Here is a 27,762-nt window from a genome sequence, read left to right on the forward strand (position 1 = left end):
CTTTCAAATCAATAAATACATCTTTTTAAAAAAAGAAGCCCTGCTAAAGAAGGGGCATCCCCCTCCCCTCTCTGCCCACCTATTGGTCACTGGTGCCCCAGCCCCCAGGTCCTGGCTGCACTGAACCCTAACTCCTGGAGACCTCTAAGCACTGCCCTCTCCCACTTCCTGTAAGCACTGTGTCAGCAGCTGCCCAACCACAGACGTCAGGACCCACAGCCTAGGCCCCTGGTCACCGACACCTGCACACCCCTAGATCCCCCACCCGTGGCCCTAGTGAGTGGCACCACTGGCCCCTCATTAACCCCAAAGACGCTCATCCTTGGGCTGTTACCTGCCAGATCTAGGCAGAATGAAGTCAAATTGGATATTCCTTGGCTGGGGAGAGGAGCTGCAGCTTTGGGCTGAGAACTGACTGGCTGACCCTGTGGGTCACTCACAGGCCACAGACTCCATCCCAGGCCAGTGCCTTTGATCCTCCTGACCCACCCCTGAACAAGAGCCTCTCCCCATGTGTCCAGGTTGGAGAGCAGGGTGAAACCTCTACCCAGAAGTCACCACGGGCTCTGGGCTCACACCCGGGACGCAGTGGAAGGAACAGGAAGCGACCATGGGGTGGCCCTGCTCCTAGCAGCCTCTGCGTGGGGGAACGATCTCAGGAACCCACACCCCCATCCTCCCTGTCCAGCTTGGCTCTCATCTGCCCCTGGCACCCAGGGGTCTGTCTGCAGACACCTTCCTTGCAACACAAGGAGTACAAATGGCAGCCGCCTCCTCCAGGACAGACCGAGACCACCCTCCTCCCCCGCCTCTCCCAGCCACAGCAGACATGTACACAACACGAAGTACAGCCCCTCCCACACCACCCGACAGTCCCTAGAGAGTCTCACACAGGAAGGTTTGGGTTGTGATTCCACAGGAAATCCCGTAGAGGTGGCTGTGGGGGTCCTGACCCAGCCAGCACCGCCCTGCAGGAAGCTGCTGCTTCACGGAGCTGAGGTCAGATTGGGTGCTCATGTGCAGGTGTCCCTGTTCGTCCCCGATCAGCTCTGAGCCCCTGTGCTGAGGGCCAGGCTGCTGACATCCATCTGATCATTGCTGGGGAAGGAGGAGGAGCCTCTCCCACCCCAGGCCAACCCCTCCTTCCTAGATTCCCCTGGGGCTGCCATCCTCTGGCACGCTGGCCTCAGCATCTGCTGGGGAAACAAATATCAGGCTCTCACCCTAAGCAAGGTGGGCCACGCCACCACCCAGGGAGTGCCTCAGCCCAGGATGAGCCTCAGTGGGCCCCCACAGTTCTCCAGCTCCAACAAGAATCTTCCCTGTCAGCTCTGTCCCTGTTCCAGCCACAATAGCCTAGGCCAACTCTGCTCACAGCTGTTGGCACAACTTGCCTCAGACTGCAACTCCCTCCCCTCCTGTGGCTTTGGGCCCCTGGGACTCTCTCCTGCAGCTGCGAAGCCCTGCCCTGCCCTGAGGCTGCCGCTGTGCTTGACCAGGACTTGAAATTGGGATTTATGAAGCTGGAGTGCAGGGGAATCAGCTGGGTGAGGACATGGTGGCTGGCACGTGAGAGTGGGACAGGCAGATGGGGGAGACGTGGGGCACAGAGGTAAAAGGGGAAGGGAGCGGGTGCCTAGGCTGAGGGGGCCTCTCTACGCCAGCCCCTCAGATAACCTGGGGGCCTCCAGAGGAAGCTGATGGGGCCACGGACAGGGAGTGCGGTGATGCCATGGATATGGATGCAGAAGTTTCAGTGATGGGACCCAGAGCACAATTCTGAGGGAAGGGAGGAGGGCGTTCCCTACGCTCTGCATGCAAACCTGAACCACCATGGGGCCCTTTGGGGGAAGCATATACTCAGCTGATTCAAGAAGCCTGCTCAGGACGGGCAAGGGGCAAGGCAGGCTCTGGAAGGGACTGCGCGGGCACTGTTTGCGGCCAGGAGGGGTGTCGTAGTCATGATAAGGGGACCAAGCACTTTGGTAGAAACCAGCCACTGGGGTTAGCACTTAGAGGACTGTCTTATTTAGGTATCAAAACGACCCAGCGTGGAATGGAATGTGGTCACTGCACCACCCGTACAGAGCATGGCGAGGTGCTGCGGTGTGAGAGTCAGCTCACAGCAGGTGCGTCATGGGGTGGCCTCAGGTCATTTTGCTGCTCTGGCTCTTAGCTCCATCATCTGAAAAGGAGAAAGATGGTACTGACTGCATGGAGAGGCATTTTAAAGAGATCCTGCATGCAAAGTGTGATTCGCCCTGGAGGCCACGGGCTGTGCCCTCTGTCCTCTCACCACACCTGTCCCTACTGATGAGAACATGAAGCATCAGTCCCTGCTGGCCACGTGCCTGGATGCACGACTCTCTGCCAGCAGAGCACAGGATCCCACCCACAGAAGAGCAGTTTTGAATCCAAGGGACCCCAAACCTGCAGGGTGCCCAGCCGACACTGCATGCGTGCCCAGGCAGAAAGAGATTTCTATCTGGATGTAGAAATTTGTACCCATCCACATGAACATTCAAAAACCAGGGCAAACACAGACACTGAGGTCATGAATGACTGACAGCCTCATTACAAGAACTATGGGAGAATAAATGAGGCCTTGAGAAGAGACCAGGAACAAAGCAAACATAATGACACAGAGAGAGACAATTACACAATGTGCTTGACTTCTTACCCATTTGAGAAGCACAAATGTTCAACTAATGATGGAAAACTTCATGGGAATAGCTAAGTATTTAGACTGTGCAGGGGCCCTAGTGAAGGGGATATAACCATGGAGTCCACGTGCCTTTGTCAGAAACTCGACTGCCAGGCTGCCTGGGGACAGGTGTTCAGGAGCGGCAGGTGGAACAGCTGCAGGTTCCTCCCTGGGAAGCAGTGATGGGAGTATAGCCCGTGACAAGATGGTGCGGCCCGACCTGTGCCTGCTCCCCCTCAACTACAGCTGAATGCCTCGGCACTTATGCAGGAGACGACAATGAGAACACTCTGAAACGTGGACAGATGGCCACTCACTGACCAGGGACCTCAAGGCTTGAGAAATGGCAGGGGAAAGGCTCCCCGTGTTGTTGTCACAGTCATTTTATTTATTTATTTATTATTATTTATTTAGTTATTTGAAAGTCAGAGTTACACAGAGAGAGAAGGAGAGGCAGAGAGAGAGAGAGAGAGAGGGAGAGAGAGGGAGAGAGAGAGAGAGAGTCTCCCATCCGCTGGTTCACTCCCCAGTTGGCTGCAACTGGCCAGAGCTGTGCTGATCCAAAGCCAGGAGCCAGGAGCTTCTTCTGGGTTTCCCACGTGGGTGCAAAAGCCCAAGCACTTGGGCCATCTTCTACTGCTTTCCAAGGCCACAGCAGAGAGCTGGATCCGAAGTGGAGCAGCCAGGACTCAAACTGGCACCTATATGGGATGCCAGCACTGCAGGCGGAGGCTTTACCTGCTACGCCACAGCGCTGGCCCCCATCACAGTCATTTTAATCTCCCACATAGTACAGGTGCAGTACCAGACAGGCCTGCAACAGCAATGGGCGAAGATAAACAGAAAAATCTGCTCCGCCTCCCAGTGGATAAGAAAGGAGAAGTCCAGTAGAGGCTGCACCTAGAGCCCCAACCCCCACTACACACCCCAGGACATCCAGGAAGCTGTCCAGGCTGCCCCAACAGCTGCAGCAGGGAGGCCTGTGTCTCCTCCCCAGAGGCGGAAGCCCTCCCATGAGCTGTGACTTCCGATCTCTCCTTCAACACAGGGAACCTTATGCAGGGGACAGGTGCAGTTTGCTTTCTTAATTGTACTGCTGCCTACGTGATGTTCACTGTGAGGAAACTGCAGAGGGTTATACACACACCTGACCTGAATGCATGTGTAGCCGGGAGGGTCTCAGTGAGCTCAGTGCACCCTACCCAGGCAACTCCCTGGTATTTGCTTGGATCTTAGAGATGCAGAATATTAGCACTGACTCAGAGGTGTGCAGTTCTTCTCTGCAATTTTCCTATGTTAGTTTATTAATTGAAAAGTTGAGTCATTGAAAGCCATAATAAAACTGGACAAGAATGTCATAAATACGGAGGTTGGCATTGTGGCACAGTGGGTTCAACTGTTGCCCAAAAACGCCAGCATCCCATATCAGAGAACTGATTTGAGTTCCAGCTGCTCCCCTTCCAACCCTGGTCCCCACTTAGGAACCCAGGAAAGCATTAGATGATGGCCCAACTGTTTGGGATCTTGCCACCCATGTGGGAGACCTGAAACTCTTCTTCTTCATGGCTTCATGGAATGGAGCTCTTGCCTCCTGGCTTCAGTCTAGCCTAGCCCTAGCCATTGTGGACATATGGGGAGTGAACTAATGAATGGATATCACTTTCTGTCTCTGTCTCTACCTTCCCCTATGTCATTCTTTCAAATAAATTTTTAAAAAGATTGTCATATATATCAACATAAGGACTGGGAAAATTATATTGGTATAATCTACAAAGCTCATTCAGATTTTTCTAGTTTGACAGGCACTCATTGTGCATAGGCATGGAAGGAGAGTTCTGTGCAGTTTCACTGTGGCCTACTTACGTTCATGGAACTACCACCACCATCAACACAGAGAAGAATCCATCACCTAAGTGATGCTTTGTGACATCTACTTATAGCCCGCTCATCCGCCTCTCCTATCCCTGTCAATCACCATCCTATTATTGTTACTGCAAACCTAGGTGACCTTTGAGGATTGGGTCCACCTACTCACTCTAATTCCCCTGAGATCCACCAATGGTGTGAAACCTTTCGCTTCTGTTGATTGCAGAACAATGTCGCCTGACACGGATGCACCACACACATCTGACCATCCACACACTGAGAGACTTTGGGTAGTTTTGAGAATAAGCCTGTGTGAACATTTGTGACCAAGTTTCTGCACAAAAACAAGCTTTATTTTTGCAGGACCATTGTCCAAGAGTGCAACCCTGGGTGGTGTGGTCAGTCCATTTTTACTTTTGAAAACAATGGTAAAACTCTTTCCAGAGGAGCTGCATCATTTTGCACTTGACCAGCACAGTGGGAGTGATCCAGACACCCTGAGTCCCTTAAGGCATTTAATACCATCTCTGTTTTAGCCATTCTGACTGTGCGCAGTGAAGCCGTGTTTACAACTTCCTGACGATCGTCATTGAACATACCCCCATAGGGTCGCTGCTGTCTGTGTCCTGAAGTAGACTAGAAAATGTAAGTAAATTCATACATGTAGTAAGTTCTTAGGGCACCTGCTAAGAAATGGTTGTGAAATTTCTTATTTACTTAAAAACGCAAAAAAAGAGAAACTGGCTGACGATAATACACTAAAGCATCTACTGAACACAGATAAAGGAGTACAGGAGGAACAGAGTAACAAAGGAAAAGGAAAGACAAGAAGCAAATAGAAAGCAATTCAAAAAACAGAAAAATCAAATGCAACAATGGCAATAATTACACTCAGTGTGAATATATTAAACACGCCATTAAAAAGGCAGAGATCAGATTTTTTACAACACAACTATATGCTCTAAAGTAACCCAAATACAAGTATTCAGGAAGTATAAGAGACTTGTTAGTGTAAAATGTTCAAGTATGTTGAAATTTAAAAACCAAGGGGACCGGTGCTATGGCGTAGTAGGCTAAGACTCTGCCTGTGGTGCTGGCATCCTACATGGGCCCTGGTTCGTGTCCTGGTTGCTCCTCTTCTGATTCAGCTCTCTGCTTCTGTCCTTGGGAAGCAGGAGGAAGATGGCGCAAGTGCTTTGGCCTCTGCATCCGCATGGGAGACCTGGAAGAAGCTCCTGGATACTGGCTTTGGATCAGCCCAGCTCTGGCCATTGCGACCATTTGGGGAGAGAACCAGCATATGGAAGACCTTCTCTCTGTCTCTCCTCTCTGTCTGTAACTTGACCTCTCAAAAAAGTAAATAAAACCTTAAAAAAAGAAAGCTACAGACCAATATCTTAAAAAAAAAAGAAATTTAAAAATGAAAGAAACAGTCACTGCACACAGTGTATCTATGGGAAAGAGCAGATATTTGGCCATGAGAATGTACTAATCAATTAAAAAATATTTTAAATCATTAACTGTGGGTTTAAGGCCACAGTGGAACAAATGAAGAAATATAGGGTAATATCCAAATATTTGGAAAGTAAACAACATATTTCTCAGCTTATGGGTCAATGAAAAAAATTACAATGGAAATCAGAAAATTTAGTGAACTGAATGTAATTCAATGAAACACGGCAACACTGCTGGGATGTTCATAAAGCAGAGCGTACAGGGAAAGGAACAGCTTTAACATCTGTCTTACGAAGAGAAAAGTCTCAATTCCACAGCCTGACGCTCCATCTTAAGAAGTTAGTAAAAGCCCTTGCCCTGACTGTTGATGAACAACTTAATACGTTATCCCTCTTAGTATTTTTTTTGTTTGTTCTACTTAATACTTTTGGTTGAATAGTGTAATCAATACACAGTTATTCTCAAGTGTTGAAACTTAACTGAAAAGTGATCACTGTTAAATATAAGAGTGGGAATAAGAGAGGGAAGAGATGTGCAATTCGGGACATGCTCAAGCTGACTTACCTCAAACGGTAGAGTTAGAAACATACCAGGGGATTCCAATTCAATCCCATCAAGGTGGCACCAATGCCATCTCACTAGTCCCAGTGATCAATTTCTGTTCACAATTGATCATAATGATAGGACTAAGACCAAAGGGAGCACATAAACAAGACTAGTGTCTGCAAATACTAGCTGACAGAATAAAAAAGGGAGAGAATGATCCAACATGGGAAGTGAGATACACAGCAGACCCATAGAATGGCAGATGTCCTAAACAGCACTCTGGCCTCATTATCAGCCCTTAAGGCACGCGGATCTGGCTGAAAAGCCCATGAGAGTATTACAGGCATGGAAAGCCAAAACACTCTGGCAAAACAAACAAACAAACAAACAAAATAAAAACAAAACACCGTACATGAAAGATCTCCGAGTGAGATCCCAGTTAAAAAAACAGGTCATCAAAGAAGGAGGTACCTTTCTCTGAAGGGAGGAGAGAACTTCCACTTTGACTATGACCTTGTCTAAATATGATCAGAGTTGGTGAACTCAAAAGGATTCCATAGCCTTGGCGACTCATGACAAGAGCCTAGGGTGATTACTGAGGCCATAAACAAGAGTGTCAAATTGTTAAGTCAACAACAGGAGTCACTGTGCGCTTACTCCTCATGTAGGATCTCTGTCCTTAATGTGCTGTACATTGTGATTTAATGCTATAACTAGTACTCAAACAGTATTTTTCACTTTGTGTTTCTATGTGGGTACAAACTGTTGAAATCTGTACTTAATGTATGCTAAACTGATCTTCTGTATATAAAGAGAATTGAAAATGAATCTTGATGTGAATGGAAGGGGGGAGGGAGCGGGAAAGGGGAGGGTTGCGGGTGGGAGGGAAGTTATGGGGGTTGAAACCATTGTAATCTATAAGCTGTACTTTGGAAATTTATATTCATTAAATAAAAGTTAAAAAAAAAGAAGTTAGTAAAAGTAGAGTAACCCATTCCCAAATAAAGCAGAAGAAATGACACAGAAACACAGGAGACTAAAGCAATTAGAAAACAGCAAAATAATAGAGAAGTAGAAACCATGGAAGTTGATTCTGTGACAGATCTCTAGCCGTGTTGAGCAGAAAGAGAAGCAGATTGGGCAAGAGAGAGACACAGATGCAGGGAGAAGGCGTTCCTCCGCCGCAGCAGGAAGCAGCAAGGACATCTCACAGATGACAGAGTTACAAGCATATGTGGGCAGTTAATGCCACTTGTAGATGATTTAAATGAGAGGCAGATCCCAGGGAAACACAGCAAGAAGAATTACGAACAGTAGACCCACAGCAAGTAAAGAGATGGAATTAGGAGTTTGAAGTCCTCTCAGAAAGAAAAACTCAAGTGCAGATGGCTCATAGGTGAATCCCCCAAACACCTGCAGGAGGAACCCGACCAATCCTCTGACAAATTCCTTGGAAAAAAGGAGGAAGAGCTCTCTTTCCAGAAGCACCACAAGAAATTTTCCCACAAATGTCATAAAAAGACTCAACAAAATAGAAGTGCACACCACAAACAGCGTGTCTGTTTGCAAATAGATTTTAAACAGGCTGTCCGAGGGACCCAAGATGGAGGCAGAGTGTGACAGATGAATCTGAATGCAGGTGTGGCAAAGGAACCCCACAACAACACGGAAGGAAGCTGAACCCAGTCATCCGGATAAACACAGCCGGTGTTCGCCTGGAGACTCCAAGGCTATGGACAGGCGGAACCAATCTCAAATACTGCTGGCGGATTACTCAGCTGTGTATAGGAGGGATGAACAGGTAAGTGACAGGAGTTAGATAACTAGACCAGGATCTTCTGAGAAATTGCTGGAGAAAGATGTTCTAGGTATTCAAGGGGGGCATTTCTGGAAGGAACCCTGTGGCTGTACACTGGAAACTTGGGGGTCTGTCATACACATTGTGCAGAGAGGAACACAGAAATCCAGGCAGGTGCATATAAATGGGAAGAATCTGTATACACACACGTACACACAGACACACACACAGACACGTTTCCTAGCTGTCTCCTACAAGGATCTGGAAGCAGAGATAGCTATGTGCACATAGATTTGATTGTGAATGTAAATTTCATTCTCCAATAAAAGGAAGCAAAGCTCCCTGAAGAAGTCATTGATCCCAGAACTGGAGCAGGTAAAATATGAGAGGATTCTGGAACATTCTGTGGGGCTAACATGTAAAGAAGTGCTTAGAAAAAAGATGTGGGCAGGCATGCGCAAGGGGCTCAGGAGGTAACCGGAAAGAACTGACAAGGCCAAATCTGCAACAATTTCAGTAACTAATTATACAGCAATAATATTAAATATTGGCCTGAAGATTAATTTTTAAAAGATTTTTATTTATTTGAAAGGGTTACAGAGAGAGATGGAGAGACAGAGAGAAGAGAGAGAGAGAGAGAGAGAGAGAGAGAGAGAGGGAGAGAGTCTTCCATCTGCTTGTTCACTCCCCAAATACGTCACGGTCACAAAAGATATTGCCATGGAGAACTTGACTGCAGGACGCATTACCTGAAACACCATGGGATTCTGGACTGATGCTGGGGAGAATGGAAACGTGGTTGGAAAATGGGTATCTGAATTTTGACGTGAGCCCGGCAGCAGTGGTGTAGCTGTGTGAATTTCCCGGCTTCACTCTGTCCTGTAGGATGCCCACAGTGGAAGATGTGCAGGGAAGAGTACACGCAGATTCTCTGTACTGTCCTCACAACTCTTCTATAAGACCCAAATCATAGCAAATCCCACATTTCTAATAGAGAGAAACTGTCCCGTATAGTTATCTCTCACACACAGCTTGGCCTGATGTAGCCCAGCCTGGGGGCAAGTCGGAAGCAGGAGGAGGAGCTGCCATCCCACACTCTGAGAACACAGGATCCGGAAGTCAGCACTGACAGCCAGTGGGGTCCCTCTAGCTGGTCCACGGGACACCAGATACACAGTCAGGTCTGACTCAGGCAATTTTGTCTCTGCCACTGAGTGAGCCAATGCGACACGGAAGCAGTCACAATACCCTATGATGCACACTGCTCTCCTTTTCCACAAAGGACAGCTGGTACAATGGTGACCCTAATATTCAATGGAGCAAGGCCGGAGTTGTGGCTTAGCAGGTTAAGCCTCCACCTGCATTGCTGGCATCCCACATGGGCACTGTTTCTAGACCTGGATACTCCACTTCTGATGCTGCTCTCTACTAATGCGCCTGGGAAAGCTAGAAGATGGCCCAAGTGTTTGGGCCTCTGCATCCATGTGGAAGACCCAGATGAAGCTCCTGGCTCCTGGCTTCGGACCAGCCCAGCTCTGGCCATTGTGGCTGTTTAGGGAGTGAACCAGCAGATTGGAAGATTCTCTCTCTCTCTCTCTCTCTCTCTCTCTCTCTCTCTCTCTCTCTCTGTCAGTTTCTCCATCTATCTCTAACTCTGCCTTTCAAATAAATGCAATAAACCTTTCTTAAAAAGTTGTTTTGGTGTAATAAAGAATTGAAATGCAGGATACTGTGCATTCTCTGTGAACGTGCACTTTCACATCTGTTTTAGAGTGAATCCCTACACATAAAGACATTGATTGCAAACAGTGATGCAGCAGCAGCAGCCTCCAATGGCTCATGTTCGCCGTGTCATCTGCCTGCATCCAGTGGCCACCTGAGTTACAGATGCATAGCATGCAGGTGTGCTTGAGTCACTATGGGATGCCACATGGTGGTAGCATCGCTGAGTGATGCATTTCTCGGAACTTAATGGTGTCACTCAGCGACACATGTCTGCACATTTGTGTGTGTTCTTTGTCAAAGGCTGCAATTCAGGAAGCAGAGAGGCATCCTGCCTGCAGGGAACTGCCTCCAGGTGTCTCCCTCCCACTGCAAGGACCTGACCAGCTGGGGGCAGCCTAGCCCCCTCCAGCCACCCAACGTGGCAGGGGACGTCTGGCAGTAGGGTCTCAGGGGTGTTAACCATTGTGGGTCCAGGGCACCCCCCTGGGGTGGGAGTGGGGTCGCCTGGGCTCCTTTAGATGCATAGACTCATGGCTGTCTCCCACCACCCTCCTCCAAGACACCAGTCAGGGCCATACTGACCCCTGGGGGCCAGGGCCAGGGCACCAATTTCTTCCCAGCCTGGTCAAGCAAGGTGGGCTTTAAGGAGGAGCCACAGAGCAGCCACACCAGCAGCCTGTGGCCGGGCCTCGAGGCCGGAGCGATGCGCTTCCCTGTCCCCTGTGGTGGAGGACAGCCCTGTGGCATGCAGGGTGCGAACCAGGAAAGGCGGCCCCAGCCTTACCCCGCAACACCTTGTTGATCCACAGGAGCGCAGCGCATTTCTCCAAGTCCAGGTCCTTGGCGGTGACTCTGTAGCCTGGGTCGGGAGGCAGGGGCAGCACCAGCGGCTCCTGTCTTCTGCAGGGCAGCAGCAGAGGCGTCTTCCGTTGCAGGGGCCTGGCTGGGTCTCTCAGAGGTGAGCAAGGCCACGGGTTTTCCCGCTGCCCTGAGAGCGGGCCTGCAGCTTTCTCCTGCTGGGTTTCCCTGCAGGAGGCAGGAGCGCTGGCCTGTGGGCCTTCCTCGGGGGTCTTCGCATGTGGTGCCTGTACAGCAGCTAAGGCTGGGCCGTCTTTGCCCCGCGGGCGCTCGCTGCCTGGCAACCTGCAGAGGGCCTGGGGGTTCCCCTTCTGGCTCTTGGGACACGAGTCCCTCTTCAGAGGCCCAGGCCTGGGCATGAAGCAAGCAGCGACCCCGCCGACTTGCAGGCGCCTAAACGCCGATGGGGCACTCTCCCTGGCCTGGGAGCCGCTGTCCGGAGCGTCCTGACCGCTGGGCACCACGCGGCCGCCCTCGGGCTTCACTGCTCCTCGCCCTCTCCCTTCCAGGCCGCGCGGGTCGCTCCCTCCCCGGGATTTCACCCGAGTGCCCACTTCCCGGGGCCTGCTCAGGGACCTTCCCCCGTGAGGGCGCGACAGGGGGCCGGCCAGCGAGACCCAGACGCACAGCAGGGCCTGCTGCAGGGCCACGCGGAGCGCCACGTGGCCATTGGCGGAGGCCACCTTCAGGAGCACCATGGGGCAGGCTCCCGCGGGCCCCGACTGGGGCTGCGCTGGCTTCATCCGACGGCCGCCTCGGAAAAGCCGCGGGGGAAAGAGTGCTGAGCCCGCGGCGGGCCTGGGGATCGCTGCCCATGGGGTGGGAGCCACCGCTGATGGCGCGGACGGCCACAGGGGAAGCTCCGCGAGCCTCTCCCGACGGCCTGCGAATCTGGCTCAGGGATGGCGCCCCGGCGTGGGCGCTGGGAGCAGGGGCACTCGCTGGCGGGGTGCGCGGCCCAGGCGCTGCGGCCTCTCCCTCGAGTCCTCACGGAGCTGAGCTGGGGCTGCGGATCGCGTCCCTTCCAGGCTTTCAGGGGCTCCGAGGCGCTTTCCGTTGGAGGAGGGCGGCGCGAGCCCAGGACAAGGCGGTTGGGGTGCGGGAGCAGAGGCGGCGCGCGTCCGGAGCGCTTGGGGACAGATGGCTGCTCTTTGGTGTTGCTGCAAGAGGCCCGCTGAGGAGCTGCCGGCCTTCCCGTGGTGGAGCCCAGCTCAGGCGGGGATGGTGCAGGACCGCGGACACAGAAACAGGGCTGCAGGCCCGCAGGGATCAAGGCGCTCGCTGCTCACAATCAGGGTGCGCCGGTGTCTCCCCAGGCCTAGGCTGCTGGCGCTGTGCTATGGGAAGTGGTACAAGGTCCTGGCTCCAGCCCTCCTGGCCTGCCCTGAGCTGGGCTCTGTCCTGTGGCAGCCGAGGGCCGCTCACTCTGGGAGTGCGCCTCTCCCAAAGCATGCACATCTTACTTACCCTGCCTCCGCCTCCAAGCAAACAAGGCACTGCTTCTACCCTAAATGTCCTCCAGCCCTGTCACCCAGGGGGCCAAGGCCCAACTCCTGGGGACATGGGAGACCTTTTAAGAAATCTTCTACTCAGTTCCTGGTTCATTTTCTGCTGCCTGTCCAGTTTGGCCCACAAAGCCTTACCATGGGCAGGCCTCAGGGATGGCTGCAAGGAGCCAGCGAGGGCATCCCCAGTGGAGCAGGCAGGAGAGAGGGGAGGAGGGAGGGATGCTGCTGGGACCTCGTCCTCTCCCTCTGCCCTGCTCTATGGACTCAGGCAGAGCCTGCAGGCAGCTCCCAGGCGCAGCTCAAGGCAATGCTGTCCCGGGCACTGCAGAGAGAACCAGGACCTGTGTCACTAGACCATGTCCCCAAATCCCATCCAGGTGGACACAGAGCAAAATATGAGTTTTGCACAGGACAGGGGTGGGGACAAGCAGGATTGGAACTGGAGGTGGGGGCGGGGGTGGGGAATGCAGCTCCCAGGGCCACACGGGGGCGTCCATGAGACAAAGTCAGCCTCGGTATCTTGCAGCCATTCTGCCTGTGGAAACCTGGCATTGGTGCAAGGAGCTAGGCAGCTATTGTTTAATTCCCGGGCTCTCCAAGGAGGGCCAAGGACACAGCTGTGGGGAAGCTCATCCTGCTGGGTAGACACAGGCAGCGTGTCAGGCAGGATGTGCCCAGTAGGGCAGAATACACACCTCTCAGAGCCCATGTCTCCCTCACAGCACCCATGCTGTGCTTCTGTGGCCAGGAGGCTCACATGGCAACATGGTGAGCCAGCCCTGCCCACCAGGCATGGGGTGGAAGAAGCCCAGGAGGGAGGCAGGTGAACCTGCACTGAGGCATTGCTCCTGTCCCCCAGAGTGTCACATGGGGCCCTTCCTGTCTGTTGTCTCCACCTCTTCCATCCATCCTGCATACTGGAGTGGATGCAAGGGGGTTTGGGACACACCTGTGGCTGCAGCCTCTCTTGCCCTCCCCCAAACCAATTCCTAGGGATGCCCCCTGTGAACCCCCATCAGCCTAGGTCCTGGCCATGTTCCTAGACACATCCCCAGCCTAGGTCCCAGCTCTTGGCCTCATGGCTGGGGAGACACCACCTGCTCCTCACACAGAGAGGACCCCAGGGGTTGCCAAGGCCTCCTCTTTCTGGGGACACTGAGGCTTCACCCAGTGGTGAGGACACTCAGCCCCACACCCCACATGGTCCCCAGGTTGCCACCTCCTGTCTGCCATTTCCCCTTCACCTTTCAGCAGGCTCCCTGCTCTCAAGCTCTGACCTCACCTCAGCACTGGGACCACAGTGGTAGCCACCATGTCACACACTGCTTCCTATGTACCTCTCCCCAGGAGGCCCCACCAAAACCGTGAACAGCTGCGTGATCACCACCCTGAGCGCTCCACACATCACTTGCCACTCCCTCTAGAACCTCTCCTGGAGGTGGCAGAGAGAGGGCTTCCTGGGCAGCCCTTGAAATGGCACAGCCATAGCAGGTGTCCCACTTTTCCTTCTCCCTCCCACGTGCAGCCATCCCTTCTATGTTCAGTTCCAGGATGCTCTGAAGGTCAGGATTGGAGTGGGTGTTCGTACTTTGGCCCCCAACAATACTGGACACCTGGTAGAAGCCAGACAGATCACCAACTGAAACCCACAGGGCTCCCCAGTCCTCTGGTTGCTGGACCATGTGGTGTCACAAGCACTGGGGACACTGAGGCTAATATGCATGTGTCCCTGTGCCTGGGGATCTGCAGCCGGCTGGGGTCAGGGCTGCCAGGCTCCTAGCCAAGAGCCACCCATCTGCCACCACACACCCTCCTGCTCCTGTTCTGTCCTTCATCTCCACTCTGTACCAGTTGCTTCCCTGTGGTCAGAGGAGGCAGGGCTCTCACAGGGGGCTCCTTGGGTGCCATACAGGCCCCCCTGCAACAGAGAGACATCAGCTGAGCTGGGCTCCTGGGTCACTTAGTTTTTTTTTTTTAATTTATTTGACAGAGTTTAGACAGTGTGAGAGAGAGACAGAGAGAAAGGTCTTCCTTCCATTGGTTCACCCCCCAAATGGCCACTATGGCTGGAGCTATGCTGATCCAAAGCCAGGAGCCAGGTGCTTCCTTCTGGTCTCCCATATGGGTACAGGGGCCCAAGCACTTGGGCCATCCTTCACTGCCTTCCCAGGCCACAACAGAGAGCTTGACTGGAAGAGGAGCAACCAGAACTAGAACCCGGAACCTATATGGGATGCCGGCGCCGCAGGTGGAGGATTAACGAAGTGAGCCACGGCACCGACCCTGGGTCACTTAGTTTTAAGGTTCAGGCAAACAAATATCCCATGTGTCAGTCTACCCATTGGCATGACTCACAGGAGATTTATGCACTAAACAGACATCAGCATACAGAGGGACTTTAAGAATTCATGAAAAATGGAATAGGTGCAGTTATTTTGGTGAAAATCACTTTTAAACCTATGCATAGCTTTGTCATAATTTTCCATGAATATTTTGAAGAGCCCTTGATAGGCATGGATTTCAGTTTTTTGGCATCAAAATTATTTCATTATCATGTTAAAATTACAGGAACCAAACGTTATTGACAAGGAGACTGGTGGGAGCATGCTCTCTCTGTAAGAAGTTGCAGGGGAGGTAGATTGAAGTTCAGATGATGGATAGTGAACACCTACCTGAGTAAGAAGAACTGAACGCTCTCTGAGCTCCTCACCAGAGAGGCTTAACTAGCTGGGGTCTAAATCATGACATGGCAGCTTCTCTATTGGCAGCTCTCGTAAATGAGATCCTGGCCAGAGTCTTCCATTTTCACTGTACATTACATGTAACACTCCCATTGGGTACCAAAAACATCCCCAAAATTTCAGTCTCTTCTGCTGCTCACTGCTTCTTGACTGGGAGTGTGGGATGGTGGAAGCCCTTGTATGAGACTCAAGCACCTCTTCCTGTCCCCTCTGCCAGGACTACACTTTCTTTTCTTCCTTTTTTTTTTTTTTAAGATTTTATTTATTTATTTGAGAGGTAGAGTTACAGTGAGAGGGAGAGACAGACAAAAAGGTCTTCCTTCTGCTGGTTCACTCCCCCAAATGGCTGCAATGGCCAGGACTGTGCCAAGTCGAATCCAGGAGCCATAAATTTTATCTGGGTCTTGCACCTGGGGCAGGGACCCAAGGACTTGAGCCATCTTCAGTTACTTTTCCCAGGCCATTAGCATGGAGCTGGATTAGAAGTGGAGCAGCTGGGACATGAACTGGCACCAACATGGGATGGCTGGCTCACAGGAGGCAACTTTTACTCAATACACCACTACACTGGCCCCAATTTGTTAGTTCTGAAAGGTGCTGATTCTAACACACTCATATTTTATGTTTTAAAAATTTATTTAATGTATACAAAGTTCATGTACTTAATGTGTGCAGATTTAGGAACAGTGATGCTTCCCACCCTATCCTCCATCCCACAACCACTCCCACTCCCACACTTCCTTCTAATTCCTCTCCTATTCCTGCTCAATTTTTACAATGATCTACTTTCAGTTTACTCATAAAATTAACCTGACACTAAGTAATGAGTTCAACAAATAGTATGGAGAAAAAAACACTACTCCTCAACAGTAGAGACAAGGATGGGAAACAATCATTGGAGCTCAAAAGGTCAATTTTACTCCTATACATTACATTTGGGCTACTCTTAGTTACCTCAGATCAGGGAAAACATATGGTATCTGTCTTGTTGGGACTGGCTTTATTGAACTAAGTATAAAGGTTTCTGGTTGCCCCCTTTTTGTTGCAAATGACAGCATTTCATACTTTTTTTATGGCTGAGTAGCGTTCCATACTATTCACACACACACACAAACACACACGCACACACACAATTTCTTTATCAAGTCATTAGTGGATGGACATCTGGATTGATTTTATATCTTAGCTGTAGTGAATTTAGCTGCAATGAACATTGGGTTGCAGATAACTCTTCAAATGCTGATTTGATTTCCCTTGGGTAAATTCCCAGGAATGGGATTGATGGGTCATGTGGTATTTCCAGTTTCCTGAGGTATTTCCATTCTATCTTCCACAATGGCATACTATTTTACATTCCCACCAACAGTGGATTAGGGTACATTTCCCCCAACATTCTCATCAGCATTTATTGTTTGTTGACTTCTTTATGAGAGCCATTCTAATTGGAATGAGGTGAAATCTCATTGTGGTTTTGATTTGCATTTTCCTGATGGCTAGTAATCCTGAGCTTTTGTTCATGTGTCTGTTGATAATTTGAATTTCTTCTTTTGAAAAAATGCCTACTAAAGCCCTTTGCCCATTTCTTAACTTGAAGTGTGGTGTTATAATCCATCTAGCTTTGTTTATGTTGTTTAAAATTCCTTTAGCAATTGGAGACTCTTGTGTTTCCATAGAATTTTAGTATTTTTTCTATATCTGAGAAGCATGTCATTGGTATTTTAATTGGGATGGCATTGGATCTGTAAATTGCTTTTGGTAGTATGGACATTTTGATGATATTGATTCTTCCAATCTATGAAGTGGAACACTTGTTCATTTTTTTGTGTCTTTTTCTATTCCTTGCTTTAATGTTTTGTAATAGATCTTTCAAATCCTTGTTTAAATTTACTCCAAAGCATTTAAGTTTTTTAAATAAGGGGGGCGGAGCCAAGATGGCGGAATAGCGAGGGCACGCACCGACAGTCCGGGAAAAGATAGTTTAATAAAAGTGGAGTTACGGTAGCCTCAGGAAAAGGATCAGGGAAAAACTGCAGAGGAAACTCTTCCGGATCTAGAGGCTGTGACTTGGAGGACCTCAGGGGAGAGCAAGGTCGCCCACCGGCTGGAAGCCCAGCTGCTGGAAAAATATATACCATGCCAACAGAAATGAAAAAAGAACAGGCGTAGCCATCTTAATATCAGACAACATAAACTTCAATACAAAAACTGTTAAGAGAGACAGAGAGGGGCACTATATAATGATTAAGGGATCAATTCAACAGGAAGATATAACAATTATCAATGTATATGCACCTAATTACAGGGCACCGGTTTATCTAAAAGATTTGTTAATGGACTTAAAGGGAGACTTAGACCCCAATACAATAGTACTGGGGGACTTCAATACTCCACTCTCAGAAATAGACAGATCATCTGGACAGAAGATCAACAAGGATACAGTAGATTTAAACGACACTATAGCCCAAATGGATCTAACAGATATATACAGAACTTTTCATCCTACACAGAAAGCATTTACATTCTTCTCAGCAGTACATGGAACCTTCTCAAGGTTTGACCACATACTAGGCCATAAAGCAAGTCTCAGAAAATTAAAAAGAATTAGAATCATACCATGCAGCTTCTCAGGCCATAAAGCAATGAAGTTGGAAATTAGCAACTCAGGAAACCCCAGAAAGTATGCAAACACATGGAGACTGAACAACATGCTCCTGAATGAACAATGGGTCATAGAAGAAATCAAAAGAGAAATCAAAAATTTTCTGGAAGTAAATGAGGATAACAGCAAAACATACCAAAACTTATGGGATGCAGCAAAAGCAGTGTTAAGAGGAAAGTTTATATCAATAGGTGCCTACATCAAGAAATTGGAAAGGCACCAAATAGATGAGCTTTCACTGCATCTCAAGGATCTAGAAAATCTGCAGCAAACCAGACCCAAATCTAGTCGGAGAAGAGAAATAATTAAAATCAGAGAAGAAATCAACAGGAATGAATCCAAAAAAACATTACAAAAAATCAGCCAAACAAGGAGCTGGTTTTTTGAAAAAATAAACAAAATTGACACCCCATTGGCCCAACTAACTAAAATAAGAAGAGAAAAGACCCAAATCAATAAAATCAGAGATGAAAAAGGAAATGTAACAACAGACACCACAGAAATAAAAAGAATCATCAGAAATTACTACAAGGACCTGTATGCAGGTAAACAGGGAAACCTATCAGAAACGATAGATTCCTGGCCACATGCAACCTACCTAAATTGAACCAGGAAGACATCGAAAACCTAAACAGACCCATAACTGAGACAGAAATTGAAACAGTAATAAAGGCCCTCCCAACAAAGAAAAGCCCAGGACCAGATGGATTCACTGCTGAATTCTACCAGACATTTAAAGAACTGACTCCAATTCTTCTCAAACTATTCAGAACAATCGAAAAAGAGGGAATCCTTCCAAATTCTTTCCATGAAGCCAGCATCACCTTAATTCCTAAGCCAGAAAAAGATGCAGCATTGAAAGAGAATTACAGACCAATATCCCTGATGAACATAGATGCAAAAATCCTCAATAAAATTCTGGCCAATAGAATGCAACAACACATCAGAAAGATCATCCACCCAGACCAAGTGGGATTTATCCCTGGTATGCAGGGATGGTTTAATGTGCGCAAAACAATCAATGTGATAAACCACATTAACAGACTGCAGAAGAAAAACCATATGATTATCTCAATAGACACCGAGAAAGCATCTGATCAAATACAACACTCTTTCATGATGAAAACTCTAAGTAAACTGGGTATGGAAGGAACATTCCTCAATATAATCAAAGCAATTTATGAAAAACCCAAGGCCAACATCATATTGAATGGGGAAAAGTTGGAAGCATTTCCACTGAGATCTGGTACCAGACAGGGATGCCCACTCTCACCACTGCTATTCAATATAGTTCTGGAAGTTCTAGCCAGAGCTATTAAGCAAGAAAAAGAAATTAAAGGGATACAAATGGGGAAGGAAGAACTCAAACTATCCCTCTTTGCATATGATATGTTTCTTTATTTAGGGGACCCAAAGAACTCTACAAAGAGACTATTGGAACTCATAGAAGAGTTTGTCAAAGTAGCAGGGTATAAAATCAATGCACAAAAATCAACATCCTTTGTATACACAGGCAATACCATGCTGAGAAAGAACTTCTAAGATCAATCCCATTCACAATAGCTACAAAAACAATCAAATACTTTGGAATAAACTTAACCAAGGACGTTAAAGAACTCTACGATGAAAATTACAAAACCTTAAAGAAAGAAATAGAAGAGGATACCAAGAAATGGAAAAATCTTCCATGCTCATGGATTGGAAGAATCAATATCATCAAAATGTCCATTCTCCCAAAAGCAATTTACAGATTCAATGTGATACCAATCAAGATACCAAAGACCTTCTTCTCAGATCTGGAAAAAATGATGCTGAAATTCATGTGGAGACACAGGAGACCTCGAATAGCTAAAGCAATCTTGTACAACAAAAACAAAGCCAGAGGCATAAGAATACCAGATTTAAGGACATAATACAGGGCAGTTGTTATCAAAACAGCACGGTACTGGTACAGACAGATGGATAGACCAATGGAACAGAATAGAGACACCAGAAATCAATCCAAACATCTACAGCCAACTCATATTTGATCAAGGATCTAAAACCAATCCCTGGAGCAAGGACAGTCTATTCAATAAATGGTGCTGGGAAAATTGGATTTCCACGTGCAGAATCATGAAGCAAGACCCCTACCTTTCACCTTACACAAAAATTCACTCAACATGGATTAAAGACTTAAATCTACGACCCGATACCATCAAATTACTAGAGAGCATTGGAAAAACCCTGCAAGATATAGGTACATGCAAAGACTTCTTTAACAGTCAAAACCAAAATTAACATTTGGGATTGCATCAAATTGAGAAGTTTCTGTACTGCAAAAGAAACAGTCAGGAAAGTGAAGAGGCCACCAACAGAATGGGAAAAAATATCTGCAAACTATGCAACAGATAAAGGGTTGATAACCAGAATCTACAAAGAGATCAAGAAACTCCACAACATCAAAACAAACAACCCGCTTAAGAGATGGGCCAAGGACCTCAAGAGACATTTTTCAAAAGAGGAAATCCAAATGGCCAACAGACACATGAAAAAATGTTCAAGATCACGAGCAATCAGGGAAATGCAAATCAAAACCACAATGAGGTTTCACCTCACCCCGGTGAGAATGGCTCACATGCAGAAATCTACCAACAACAGATGCTGCAGAGGATGTGGGGAAAAAGGGACACTAACCCACTGTTGGTGGGAATGCAAACTGGTTAAGCCACTATGGAAGTCAGTCTGGAGATTCCTCAGAAATCTGAATATAACCCTACCATTCAACCCAGCCATCCCACTCTTTGGAATTTACCCAAAGGAAATGAAATTGGCAAACAAACAAGCTGTCTGCACCTTAATGTTTATTGCAGCTCAATTCACAATAGCTAAGACCTGGAGCCAACCCAAATGCCCATCAACAGTAGACTTGATAAAGAAATTATGGGACATGTACTCTATAGAATACTATACAGCAGTAAAAAACAACGAAATCCGGTTATTTGCAACAAGATTGAGGAATCTGGGAAACATCATGCTGAGTGAAATAAGCCAGTCCCAAAGGGACAAATATCATATGTTCTCCCTGATCGGCGACAACTAAATGAGCACCAAAGGGGAAACTTGTTGAAGTGAAATGGACACTATGAGAATCAGTGACCTGATCAGCTCTTGTCCTGACTGTTGATGTACGATGTAATACTTCATCCATTTTAGTATTTTTTTTGTTCTAGTACTATTGGTTGAACTCTGTAATTAACACACAATTATTCTTAGGTTTTAAATTTTAACTGAAAAGTGATGCCTGTTAGGAATATGGAAAGCATTATGCTGAGTGAAATAAGCCAGTCCCAAAGGGACAAATACCATATGTTCTCCCTGATTGGTGACAACTTACTGAGCACCAAAAAGGAAACCTGTTAAAGTGAAATGAACACTATGAGAAACGGTGACTTGATCAACCCTTGCCCTGACTGTTGATGAACAACTTAATACGTTATCCCTCTTAGTATTTTTTTGTTTAGTTGTTCTACTTAATACTTTTGGTTGAATACTGTAATCAATACACAGTTATTCTCAAGTGTTGAAACTTAACTGAAAAGTGATCCCTGTTAAATACAAGAGTGGGAGTAAGAGAGGGAAGAGTTGTGCAATTCGGGACATGCTCAAGCTGACTTACCTCAAATGGTAGAGTTAGAAACATACCAGGGGATTCCAATTCAATCCCATCAAGGTGGCATGTACCAATGCCATCTGATTAGTCCTGGTGATCAATTTCTGTTCACAATTGATCATAATGATAGGACTAAGACCAAAGGGAGCACATAAACAAGACTAGTGTCTGCAAATACTCGCTGATAGAATAAAAAGGGAGAGAATGATCCAACATGGGAAGCGAGATACACAGCAGACCCATAGAATGGCAGATGTCTAAACAGCACTCTGGCCTCATTATCAGCCCTTAAGGCACGCGGATCTGGCTGAAAAGCCTATGAGAGTATTACAGGCATGGAAAGCCAAAACACTCTGGCAAAAAAAAAAAAAAAAAAACCTACACCCTATATGAAAGATCTCCACAAGTGAGATCCCAGTGAAAGGAACAGGTCTTCAAAGAAGGAGGTACCTTTCTCTGAAGGGAGGAGAGAACTTCCACTTTGACTATGACCTTGTCTAAATATGATCAGATGTGTGACAAGAGCCTAGGGTGATTACTTATGCCATAAACAAGAGTGTCAATTTGTTAAGTCAACAACAGGAGTCACTGTGCACTTGCTCCTCATGTAGGATCTCTGTCCTCAATGTGCTGTACATTGTGATTTAATGCTATAACTAGTACTCAAACAGTATTTTTCACTTTGTGTTTCTATGTGGGTGCAAACTGTTGAAATCTTTACTTAATGTATACTAAACTGATCTTCTGTATATAAAGAGAGTTGAAAATGAATCTTGATGTGAATGGAAAGGGGGAGGGAGAGGGAAAGGGGAGGGTTGTGGGTGGGAGGGAAGTTATGGGGGTTGAAACCATTGTAATCTATAAGCTGTACTTTGGAAATTTATATTCATTAAATGAAAGTAAAAAAAAAAAGTTTTTTAAATAACCACTGCGAATGGTCCTGATCTTACAAGTTCTTTCTCAGTCATGGCATTGTCTGTATATACAAAGGCTGTTGGCTTTTGTGTGTTGATTTTATATCCTACAACTTTACCAAACTCTCTTATGAGTTCCAATATTCTCTCAATGAAATCTTTTGATTCCCCTTTACAATCATAACACCTGCAAACAGGGATAATTTGACTTTCTCCTTTCCCATTTGTATCTCTTTGATTTATTTTTCTTGCCTAATTACTCTAGTTAAAGCTTCCATAATAAAATTGAATTGCAATGGTGAACGTGGGCATCCTTTTCTGGTTCCAGATCATAGTGGAAATGCTTCCGACTTTCCCCCACTCAAAATGATGATGGCAGTGGGTTTGTCAAATATTGCCTTGATTGTGTTGAGGTATGTTCCTTCTATACCCAATTTGCTTAAGATTTTTTTTTTGACAGGCAGAGTGGACAGTGAGAGAGAGAGACAGAGAGAAAGGTCTTCCTTTGCCATTGGTTCACCCTCCAATGGCCGCCACGGCCGGTGCGCTGCGGCCGGCACACCGCGCTGATCCGATGGCAGGAGCAAGGTACTTATCCTGGTCTCCCATGGGGTGCAGGGCCCAAGTACTTGGGCCATCCTCCACTGCACTCCCTGGCCACAGCAGAGAGCTGTCCTGGAAGAGGGGCAACCGGGACTAGAGTCTGGTGTGCTGGCGCCACAAGGCGGCGGATTAGCCTAGTGAGCCATGGCGCCGGCCCCAAGATTTTTTTTTTTTTATCATAAAAAGATGTTATATCTTATCAAATGCTTTCTCTGCACCTATTGAGATAATCATGTTTTTTATTCTTCAATTTGGTAATATGATATATCACATTTATTGATTTGTTTATGTTCAACCATGCCTGCATGCCAGGAATAAATGCCACTCAATCCAGGTGAATGATGTTTCTGATGTGTTGATGGATTTGATTAACTAGCATTTTGTTGAGGCTTTTTACATCTGTGTTCATCAGTGATATTGGTCTATAGTTCTCTTTATTCTATATTTTTCTGATTTTGTAATATGATGCTGGTCTCATAGAAGCAGCTTGGGAGAATTCCCTCCCTTTCAATTGTTTTGAAAAAATTTGAGAAGTATTGGAATTAGTTCTTCTTTAAAAGTATGGTAGAATTCAGCAGTGAAGCCATCTGGTCCTGGGCTTTTCTTTGTTGGGGGAGTCTTTATTATAGAATCAGTCTCTGTCTTGGTTATTGGTCTTTTTAGGTTTTCTGTCTTAAATACTCAATTTTGATAGACTGTATGTATCCAGGAATCTATACATTTATTCTAGATTTTCCAATTTGTTGGCATATAGCTGTTTCTGGTAATTCCTGATGACTCTTATTTCCATTGTTATATGTTAAATCTCCTTTTTCATCTCTGATTCTATTGATTTGGGTCTTTGCCCTCTTTTATTTTTGGTTAGTTGGGCCAATCATGTATCTATTTTATTTTTTCAAAAACCAGCTCTTCATTTCACTGATCTTTTGTGTTATTTTTTGTTTCAATTTTATTTCTTCCCTCATTTTAATTATTTGTTTCCCCCTACCAAATTTGGGTTTGGTTTGTTGCTGTTTGTTCTAGGTCCTTGAGATGCACTGATGCCTCATTTATTTGATGTCTTTTCAATTTCTTGATCTAGGCACCAACTGCTTTAAACTTTCCTTTTATCACTGCTTTTGCTGTATAACATAAGTTTTGATATGTTGTATTGTCATCTTCATTCATTTTTCAGGAATTTTTTGATTTGTCTTTTCACTTCTTTTGTGACCCACTGATCATTTAGGAGCATGTTGTTAAGTCTCCAAGTGTTTGTATATTTTCTAGAGATTCTTAAGTTGTTAATTTCCAGCTTCATTCCATTGTGGTCAGAAGAGAGGTATGGCATGATTTCATAAAACAATAAAGACTTGCTTTATGGCCTAACATATGGTCTGTGCTAGAGAAAGTTCCATGCACTCATGAAAAGAATGTTTATCCTTCAACTCTGGATTAAAAGCTCTGCAGATATCAGTTGGGTCCATTTATTCAGTGGTGTAGATTAGCTCTGTGGGTTCTTTGTTGATTTTCTGTCTAGTTGTTCTGTCCATTGATGAAAGTGGGGTGTTAAAGTACACCATTACTATTGAATTGGAATCTATGTTTCCCTTTAGATACATTAACTTTGTTTTAAATAGCCAGGCACACTGGCACTGGGTGCATATACATTTTTTATAGTCACATCTTCCTGTTGCATTGACCCCTTCATCATTACATAGTGTCCTTGTCTTTTTAACTTTTTTAACATTTTTGTGTTGAAGTCTATTTTCTGATATTAAGATGGGTACACTTGAATGTTTCTGTTTTCCATTAACATGGAATAACTTTTTCCATCCTTTCACTTTAGGTTTTCATGTATGTTTGTTGGTGAGATGTGTTTCTTGTAGGCAGCAAATAGATGGGCCTTTTTTTAAAAAAGCAATTTAGCCAGTCTGTATCTTCTTTTAAAGACTTATTTTATTTACTTGAAAGGCAGAGTTACAGAGAGAGTTAGAGAGAGAGAGAGAGAGAGAGGTCTTCCATCTGCTGGTTCACTTCCCAAATAGCTATAATGGCTGGAGCTGGGTCAGGCAAAAGCCACGAGCCAGGAGCTTCTTCTGGGTCCCCCATATGGGTACAGGGGCTCAAGGATTTGGGCCATCCTATGCTGCTTTCCCTGGTGCTTTAGTAGGGAGCTGGATCATAAGTGAAATAGCTGGGTCTCAGACCAGTGCCCACATGGGATGCCAGCACTACAGGCCATGGCTTTAACCCACTGCACCACGGTATTGGCCCTATCTGTCATTTAACTGGAGAATTTAGGCCATTTACATTCAAGGTTACTATTAATGAATAACACTTGGCCCTGACATTTTCCTGTAAATATTCAATCAGTTTCAAATAAAATACCAAATGTAATTGAAGGAAACAGGTTTAGATCTATGAGTTCTTAATATTTTTGGGAAGTAATAATTTGTCATCTTTTGAGGATGCTGGAGAATCTTTTTGTTATTTTGGAAACTGATGCAGGGAGAGAAAGGAACAAGGGTATATCCTACCTTCCTCTCATGTGAACAGCACCACTGGGCAATCGGAAAGATGGTAGGAGAGGCCATTTTTTAAAAAGAGGATTCCTGTCAGTAAATGAAAATCAATGACATAATTAGGATATGGTCATCTGACAACCCAAAGTGGAGCCCAGGGGACTGAGCATGAATTTGATGGAACACTGTCTGCCTGCAGAAAACAGAGAGGACAAAGGAACAAGTTAAACTTAATCCAGAGAGTCCCAGACTGGAGAATTGCACCGGTCAATTTTCTGAGATTATAACAAATTTTAGGAGAGCAAAAAGTGGGAGTAGGGAGGAGGAAATGGTTTTCATTAAAAGACGTCATACTACTTTTTAATGAAAAAGACCAAACCATAGTGGTGGAGACATATGATACTCATAAAACTATAGAGTCAGACAAGAAAGGGGTGGCTATAAATTTCAGGATAATGACTACTTTTAGAGAGGCCTGGGATAGAGGATCTTTGGGGGAGAGGGCAAAGTTCAGCTGCTATACCAGAGAATACTACAAAGCTCATTGAAATAGAGCAGCTCATGTTGGTGCACAACTGTTTCCTGTGGATTCCTAAAAATCATATTTATAAAATATAGAAAAAATATGTGTGTACTTTGGAGGAAGGGCTAACAAGGGACAAATTTAGATTTTGGAATAATCTTGTTTTGGGAAAACACAGTGTATATATGAAAATAGAATGTATAAAAGCATTCAGTTGAAAGTGAGTATGTATCCATTGCAGACTTCCTCTAAATAATTACAAGTCCTAAAACAGCTAAAGTCTCTGGACAATTATCTGATTTGTAAGATGCTTAAACTTGGTACCTGTGCTGTGGCATAGTGAGCTAAGACTTCACCTGCAGCACTGGCATCCCATATGGGTGCCTGTTTGAGTCCTGGCTGCTCCTCTTCTGATCTGGCTCTTTGCCATGATCTGGCAAAGCAGTGGAAGATGCCCCAAGTTCTGGGGCCCCTGAACCCATGTGGGCGACCCAGAAGAGGCTCCTGTCTCCTGGCTTTGGGTTGGCCCAGTTCCACCTGTTGAGGCCATTTGGGAATGAACCAGCAGGTGGAAGACCTGTCCAAATATCTGCTACATTGCGAACACCTATATTTTGTTTATGCATTGTTGCTACTTGAAGACTCCCTAATACAGAATATATCAGCTATTCTTGCTTTTGCATCTACTGGGTGGCACATCGGTAGCCTCTTAAAACATTCTGAGTACAATTAGTGCTTTTCTACTTTTCACATAAAATGTAAAATATTCCCAAGCAGTGGGTCCCCAAACAGTGGCATATCATTAAATCCTACTGTGTGCCTGGCAGTATTCCAAAAGTTTCAAGTTAGTGATTCAAACTGCAAAATGATCTCAGGAGAGCTACCGTGGTTAGCCTCATTGCCTGCAGAAGGAATCAGCCTAGCCAGCTCACAGCCTTGGATGCAGTGATCTAACCCATCAGCTGCAAGCAGGAAGGCAGATGGTCCAAACCAGGGGATGAGCCTGACATACAAGAAATCATTCTGTCTTCCACCAATGGATGTAAAAAATTGACACAACTTGCTTTCTCACTGCAGGATCCAATGATTATGTACTGTTTGCGGATGGCTGCAGCTCCTCATGTGTAGGTTTCATAGAGGCATCTTCCTCTTGCAGATCACTCTGAAATGGAATCCCTTCCCTGGGAAGTTCAAGCAATGCATCTGCACTGGTTTTCCAGTCTTCAGTAAAACTGGATATGTCTTGTGGAAATTCTCTGGCAACAGCTGTCCATTCTGTCTCCAGGTGATACTTGCACACCTTCCAAGCCTGAAAGAGGTCTGAAGCTACTTCCCTTCTCTCCTACCATGACCTCTCAGTTGATTTCCATCACATCTACAACTAGCCCTCTTCTCAATGACCCGGACAATCAGCAGGGGATCCAAGGACAGCACTATGTGATGATGAGAGTGACCAGTTGAAATCACTACACTGTTGCAAATGGTCTATCCCTGCAAGAAATGCTACAGAATTTTTTCACTTTGGATCTCTATGCAATAAGGCAATTTCACTTATCTCTGAGAAATGTGCCTTCCTTCACTCATCCCCTCTTCACAACACCTGTCTCCTGGGATTGTTGGATTAGAATACTCAACTTGAAAACTGGTCCTATAAACCTGATGAATGCTGCATCCATGAAAAGCAAATCACAACAGGTTTTTGCTCCACT

The 27,762-nt window shown here is 46.3% G+C and overlaps 1 protein-coding gene across 2 annotated transcripts; it reads right to left on the reverse strand.

Annotated features, from left to right (window-relative positions):
* Positions 1-844: 844 nt before the first annotated feature.
* LOC103352431 (putative POM121-like protein 1) lies at positions 845-18,082 on the reverse strand. Of its 2 annotated transcripts, none has more exons than XM_051833840.2 (2): positions 10,879-18,072; positions 845-2,185 (listed from the first exon to the last, which is right to left on the reverse strand). In XM_051833840.2, the coding sequence occupies exons 1-2, from the start codon at positions 11,693-11,695 to the stop codon at positions 2,148-2,150; spliced, it is 855 nt and encodes a 284-aa protein (XP_051689800.1). In that variant the 5' UTR covers positions 11,696-18,072; the 3' UTR covers positions 845-2,147. The 2 variants fall into 2 exon arrangements, with proteins under 2 accessions (XP_051689800.1, XP_051689799.1); XM_051833839.2 differs by lacking the exon at positions 845-2,185 and adding an exon at positions 2,213-5,206 and having other exon boundaries at positions 10,879-18,082.
* Positions 18,083-27,762: the final 9,680 nt, after the last annotated feature.

The sequence above is a fragment of the Oryctolagus cuniculus genome, chromosome 6, assembly GCF_964237555.1.
Source record: "Oryctolagus cuniculus chromosome 6, mOryCun1.1, whole genome shotgun sequence".
Classification (NCBI taxonomy): Eukaryota; Metazoa; Chordata; class Mammalia; order Lagomorpha; family Leporidae; genus Oryctolagus; species Oryctolagus cuniculus.

Bases quoted from the DNA above. Each gene is read 5' to 3' on its own strand.
- LOC103352431 (XM_051833839.2), bottom strand. From the start codon at position 11,695: ATGAAGCCAGCGCAGCCCCAGTCGGGGCCCGCGGGAGCCTGCCCCATG. The intron at 5,207-10,878 runs GTAAGGCTGGGG...TACATTTTCTAG, and splicing joins GATCAACAAGGTGTTGCGGG to TCTACTTCAGGACACAGACA.